Source organism: Sinocyclocheilus grahami, unplaced genomic scaffold (genome assembly GCF_001515645.1).
Source record: "Sinocyclocheilus grahami isolate Dianchi unplaced genomic scaffold, SAMN03320097.WGS_v1.1 scaffold666.1, whole genome shotgun sequence".
In the NCBI taxonomy this organism is placed as follows: Eukaryota; Metazoa; Chordata; class Actinopteri; order Cypriniformes; family Cyprinidae; genus Sinocyclocheilus; species Sinocyclocheilus grahami.
In genome coordinates this window covers 502,444-509,160 of record NW_015505845.1, presented here as the reverse complement: position 1 = coordinate 509,160, position 6,717 = coordinate 502,444, and the positions used below count along the sequence as shown (strand labels likewise).

The window sequence follows — 6,717 nt, the reverse complement described above, 5'->3', positions numbered from 1 at the left end:
TGTGTGTGTGACTATGTTATTTGTGTAGACTCTGGAACAATCCAGTTTAAATCTCAGGTGTTGACATGCGGTTATTACAGCCCGTAGGTTGTCTATGAAACACATGCTGGTTGTTTGTTGTGGTCATGTCGATTTTATTGATGGTACTGCATATTTTCATTTATACACATGGTTGTTATTTGTCATCGTGAATTGTTACTTTTTAAAGAGCGCATTGATGACACGTCAACACAGGCGTGTGGCACAAATGAACTGCAACTGAACCTGCAAAAGTGCAGCAGACGATCTTGTTGACAGTTAACTAAACGACCCAAACTGACTGAAAACTTCCTTTTGGTTACGCTGTTGTTGTTTTGTTGTTGTTGCAGCCTCAGAGCCCAACCTGAAGGTGAAGCATAAGTTAAAGAAGCACCTGAACACCCGTAAGAGCCCGCTGACCCGCAAAGAGAGCGCGCCACCTGCCGTCAAACACCGCGTCCCTGATACGCTGGGTAACTACAACACGCTGCCTCTGCTTTTTGTTGTTATGATTGAACTCTTTTGATGTAGTCATATTGTATGTACAGATACTTATATAGTTGTGCTGTCAAACGATTAATCGCGATTAATCGCATCCAAAATAAAAGTTTTTGTTTACATAATATACTGTATGTGTGTAAACTGTGTACATTAATTATGTATATATAAATACACACACATGCATGTATATATTTAAGAAAAATATGTTATGTTTATATATTAATTATATTTATATATAATATAAAATATAAGAATATAGATATATAAATGTATACATGTAACTATTTTCAAAATATATACTGTATGTGTTTGTAATTATATACACATAATAAATATACACAGTACACACTCATATATTATGTAAACAAAAACTTTTATTTTGGATGCGATTAATCGCGATTAATCATTTGACAGCACTATTATTTAGTGGGGTTTTTTTGTAAACATGAAATGTTGTTTATGTATTTTCTTTCTTTTAATTGTACATATTTTATATGTTTAAACTAAATGTTCTTGTAGACCTTCTGTCAGTTAAAGTAACATTGTTGCATAGTTACATTCATTTAGCATAAGCATACAATTTTAAGGAATAGTTCACCCAAAAATGAAAACTTTCATCATTTACTCACCTTCATGTCGTTCCAAACCTGTAAGACTTTCAGAACACACACTAGGATATTTTTATGAAATATGAGAGATTTCTGTCCCTCTATTGACAATCCATGCAACTACCACTTTGAGGCTTCAAAAAGTTAATAAAGAGATCATAAAACGAATCCAAATGAATTGAGCAGTTTACAATTGTTTTGAAGAGACCCGATCGCTTTATATAATGAACAGATTTAATTTAGGCTTTTATTCACATATTACATTAATTAAAGCTAGGGCGATTTTTGCCGATTTTATCAGTTGATTCGAATTTAATGTTTTGCCACGATTTTATTTTTTAGAAATTAAGGAATCGCGGTTTTGAATAAGAATAATACCAAGTGTTAGAAATCGACACTTTGACAATATGCCAATGATAACAGTAAAGAGAAAATAACGATCCAAGCGCATGTCGGCGCACATGATTAACCGCTCACGAGTGACGCGCTCATATCGCTAGGCGACATACGCGCTTTTGTGTTGATAAAGATGCGACGCGGGCAGTGGAATAGGAAAAACATGCAAGAAGATGGGAGTTTAACTTATTTTAACTTGAGCGCCGTGTTTTTAGAAAGCCGTTTAATGCATGAGATGCTAGTGCAACAGTTAAACACGTCCATGTTTACATAGAAAAAAATGGAAAAGCGGTGCAAGCGAATAAAAAACCTGTAACTACTACAGTATGTCTGATATTTCATGTTTGCATCATGGTGACTGGCTGAAAGCTGCTGTTTTTGCAGAACATTTATAGTTAATAGTATACTGGTGTTATATCTTCAGTAATTTTGAATTTGAATTACCTTGACTTTTGAGATTTTTTAAAGCATTTTTTTCGTATTATTTCTGAACATATAATATGTATAAGACAAGTTTGTACCAGATGTAGTTGTAGCTCGTGCATCTTTTCTGCAAAGATACTTAACAAGTGATTTGTTTAATATTTACGTCACGTTGACAACTTCATGTGTGCTGCACTTGGAATAGAATGTTCTTTAACTAGCGGGTTAATAAAGAACAAGTTACTTGAATCATGTTGTAGTTACATTTTCAAGTCGTAAAAAATCGAGAATCGGTCAAACGTTCTGAAAAAAAATCGAGATTTACATTTTTTTGTCATATCACCCAGCCCTAATTAAAGCACACATCATTTACGAGGTTCATTCTCTTGTTACACAGTATGTTTGAGCTTCTGTAAGAACCAATCAGGTTTGTTCTTGTGCATCGAGCAAGTATGATTGAGCTTCTGTTTATGTCCGCTGATCAGTGTTTATATGTGAATAAAAGCCTAAATTCAATCTGTTCATCATATAAAGCGATCGAGTCTCTTTAGTAAATTTGGACTAAACTGTTTGATTCATATGGATTAGTTTTACAATGTCTTTTTAAGCATTGAAGTGGTAGTTGCGTAGAGTATCAATGGAGATTTCATTAAAATGATCTTCATTTGTGATCTGAAGATGAACAAAAGTCTTACGGGTTTGGAACACCATGAGGGTGAGTAAATGATGACAGAATGATGACATTTTTGGGTGAACTATCCCTTCAATGCATGTAGTGATGTGCCGCGCATGTTTAGACTGACAGATTGTGTGTGTGTTGCTCTCAGACTCGTCCCCCAGCAGCAGCAGCACTCCAGTGTCTGGCTGCAGCTCCCCAAACGACAGTCTGCCCAACGAGAACGGAGTGCTGCCCGCCACCGCCAGCCTGTCCCATGAGGTAACAGTCCTCACACTCCCAAAATACACTCCTCAGCCCGGTGTCTAAGGTGTATCTTGGCTTAATCCTTATAATGGGAAGTTCTAAATAAATCCTAACAATTATGGAAAATGGCTCATTATGTAATGATGTAGTCAGTCGGTACAGTTAAAATGTATTTAGCTTCTTCCTTTTAAAAAAAATATACAACACTTTTTATGTTGTGGAGAGGACAAACTCCCAGACAAACACACACACACACACAGAGAGGCATGATGGGACGGTTCTTTAATATTCCTCTGGTGGGAGTTGTTTGTTTGGGGCGTTTGTTGAGAAAGCGGAGCTCGACTGGGCTTGTTTCAGGAGGTTCCTGCTTCGCGCCGCCCTTTGGCATAATGACATGTTTTAAACAAAGACACTGGAGAAGGACAGCTGCAGGCAGCTGCCAGGACACCCAATCTCCCGTTTCCATCCCAAGCCTCCTCATCGCTTTATTACTCCATTTTTGGGCTTGCATAAATGCACAGCTCTCTGATGGGTCGCACACAGGAGCCTCGTCTGCTCGCACGCAAGAGTAGATCACTGAGAATTTTTAAACTTTTTTATTAATGGTCAGTATTTTCCCCATGGAAATTAATGTCTGGGGCAATTTCTGTTTTCCTTTCAAAATCCGTAGTCAACAAAATAGTATTATTTCTTCAACTGAATCAATTGAATTAAATTATCGGTAGGAACCAGTTCTCACTATTAACTAGTTGCTTATTAGCATGCATATCACTGACATATTGGCTGTTTATAAGTACTTATAAAGCACATATTAATGTCTTATTCTGACCATATTTTAGATCTCTTAATCCTACCTCATACCTAAACTTAACAACTACCTTACTAACTATTAATGAGCAGCAAATTAGGAGTTTATTGAGGCAAAGGTCATAGTTAATAGTGAGAATTAGTCCCCAAACTAAAGTGTGACCAAATTTTATGGCTGATTATTATAAAACAAATCAACATCAAATATAAAGGTATCTGTAAATTATATGCATGAATAATGCTTTGCTGAAATATATATTCAAAAATATAGTCTGAAATATAGTGTGTGTGCCTGGTGTGTGTATATTATTCAAAAATATAGTCTGAAATATAGTGTGTGTGCCTGGTGTGTGTTGTGTGTGGGGGGTGTGTGTGTGTGTGTGTGTGTGTGTGTGTGTTTCAGGCTCAGAGGCTGCTGTTGCAGGACGGCTCTTTAACTCACTTCACAGTGCAGAATCCCTCCGGTCTCCCCACCATCACGCTCGGCCTCCCCGCCAACACCAAGGTATCGCAATCAGCATGACAGCCTTGGTTTTTCTTACAGTCAGTGATCAGTAATCCCTTACTAGCATTGCACAACTTTAACAAACTACAGTTAAAATGATAATTAAGTACTTTACATGTGCTTTAGTTTGTTAGTCAACTCATCAAAATAAGTGTACTACTTTAAAATATGACAAAGGATTATAAAATATAATGATTGAAAATATACTTTAAAGTCAAATGTTTAATTTGACATTGCAAAGTGGTTCAAAAATAAAAAAAATTAGGTTAGATAAGAAAAGTTATAAACTTAAGTGGCCTTTTATTTCATTAATATTATATTATCTGCACTACCGTTTTTAAATATTCTTTTAAGGTTTGAAGTGCACTACAAGAGCACAATCAAGCACACTTGTTTTTCACAAGAGATGTTCCTTTTTGAATTTAAACGATAATACCCGAGTTTTATTTTTGATTCGTTTTTGAATTATTTTTCTGTTTATGAAAATAATGGTAATATGTAATAATGGCAAAATAATTCTGTTCCTAGATGATAATTGATAATAATATAATCCTTAGTTAAAAAGTAATATATTTAAAATACAATTATTTCATACAAAGTATAGTTCAGTTCAAACCTATTAATATATTTGCTGACATATCGCTCGAGACTTTGATTGATATAAAAATTATAAGTAAACTTTATTTGGAGTATCACTTGTGCACAAAGCACATTTCTTAATATTAAACCTAAAATGTGTTGCTGTTGATGAGGATTGTATAATCTTTGAATAATATCAGTCTTTAAATGCAAGATACAGTGGGGAAAAAAAGTATTTAGTCAGCCACCAATTGTGCAAGTTCTCCCACTTAAAAAGATGAGAGAGGCCTGTAATTTTCATCATAGGTATACCTCAACTATGAGAGACAAAATGAGAAAAAAAATCCAGAAAATCACATTGTAGGATTTTTAAAGAATTTATTTGCAAATTATGGTGGAAAACAAGTATTTGGTCAATAACAAAATTTCATCTCAATACTTTGTTATAATATACCCTTTGTTGGCAATGACAGACGTCAAACGTTTTCTGTAAGTCTTCACAAGGTTGTCACACACTGTTGCTGGTATTTTGGCCCATTCCTCAAGAGCAGTAATGTTTTGGGGCTGTCGCTGGGCAACACAGATTTTCAACTCCCTCCAAAGATTTTCTATGGGGTTGAGATCTGGAGACTGGCTAGGCCACTCCAGGACCTTGAAATGCTTCTTACGAAGCCACTCCTTCGTTGCCCAGGCGGTGTGTTTGGGATCATTGTCATGCTGAAAGACCCAGCCACATTTCATCTTCAATGCCCTTGCTGATGGAAGGAGGTTTTCACTCAAAATCTCACGATACATGGCCCCATTCATTCTTTCGTTTACACGGATCAGTCGTCCTGGTCCCTTTGCAGAAAAACAGCCCCAAAGCATGATGTTTCCACCCCCATGCTTCACAGTAGGTATGGTGTTCTTTGGATGCAACTCAGCATTCTTTCTCCTCCAAACACGACAAGTTGAGTTTTTACCAAAAAGTTATATTTTGGTTTCATCTGACCATATGACATTCTCCCAATCCTCTTCTGGATCATCCAAATGCTCTCTAGCAAACTTCAGACGGGCCTGGACATGTACTGGCTTAAGCAGGGGGACACATCTGGCACTGCAGGATTTGAGTCCCTGGCAGCGCAGTGTGTTACTGATGGTAGCCTTTGTTACTTTGGTCCCAGCTCTCTGCAGGTCATTCACTAGGTCCCCCCGTGTGGTTCTGGGATTTTTGCTCACAGTTCTTGTGATAATTTTGACCCCACGGGGTGAGATCTTGCATGGAGCCCCAGATCGAGGGAGATTATCAGTGATCTTGTATGTCTTCCATTTTCTAATAATTGCTCCCACAGTTGATTTCTTCACACCAAGCTGCTAACCTATTGCAGATTCAGTCTTCCCAGCCTGGTGCAGGTCTACAATTTTGTTTCTGGTGTCCTTTGACAGCTCTTTGGTCTTGGCCATGGTGGAGTTTGGAGTGTGACTGTTTGAGGTTGTGGACAGATGTCTTTTATACTGATAACAAGTTCAAACAGATGCCATTAATACAGGTAACCAGTGGAGGACAGAGGAGCCTCTTAAAGAAGAAGTTACAGGTCTGTGAGAGCCAGAAATCTTGCTTGTTTGTAGGTGACCAAATACTTATTTTACAGAGGAATTTACCAATTAATTCTTTAAAAATCCTACAATGTGATTTTCTGGAATTTATTTTCTCATTTTGTCTCTCATAGTTAAGGTATACCTATGATGAAAATTACAGGCCTCTCTCATCTTTTTAAGTGGGAGAACTTGCACAATTGGTAGCTGACTAAATACTTTTTTGCCCCACTGCATGACACAAATCCTGCGATGGAGCATTCTCTCACACTAGGCTACTTTTGCTTGCTACTGGAAAAGTTAAAGGGGTCATATGACGTTGCTAAAAAGAACATTATTTGGTGTATTTGGTGTAATGAAATGTGTTTATGCGGTTTAAGGTT

At 36.9% G+C, this 6,717-nt stretch overlaps 1 protein-coding gene across 1 annotated transcript in view; it reads left to right on the top strand.

Moving 5' to 3' along the window:
- Positions 1 to 319: 319 nt before the first annotated feature.
- The window catches only part of LOC107558909 (histone deacetylase 7-like), a gene marked incomplete at its 5' end in the record, with an annotated part of 39,613 nt that continues 33,215 nt past the window's right edge, over positions 320 to 6,717 (top strand). The window contains 3 exons of the mRNA XM_016242609.1: positions 320 to 491; positions 2,774 to 2,883; positions 4,079 to 4,180. Of these exons, the coding sequence (XP_016098095.1) occupies positions 320 to 491; positions 2,774 to 2,883; positions 4,079 to 4,180 (384 nt within the window). The remainder of the gene's footprint in view (positions 492 to 2,773; positions 2,884 to 4,078; positions 4,181 to 6,717) is intronic.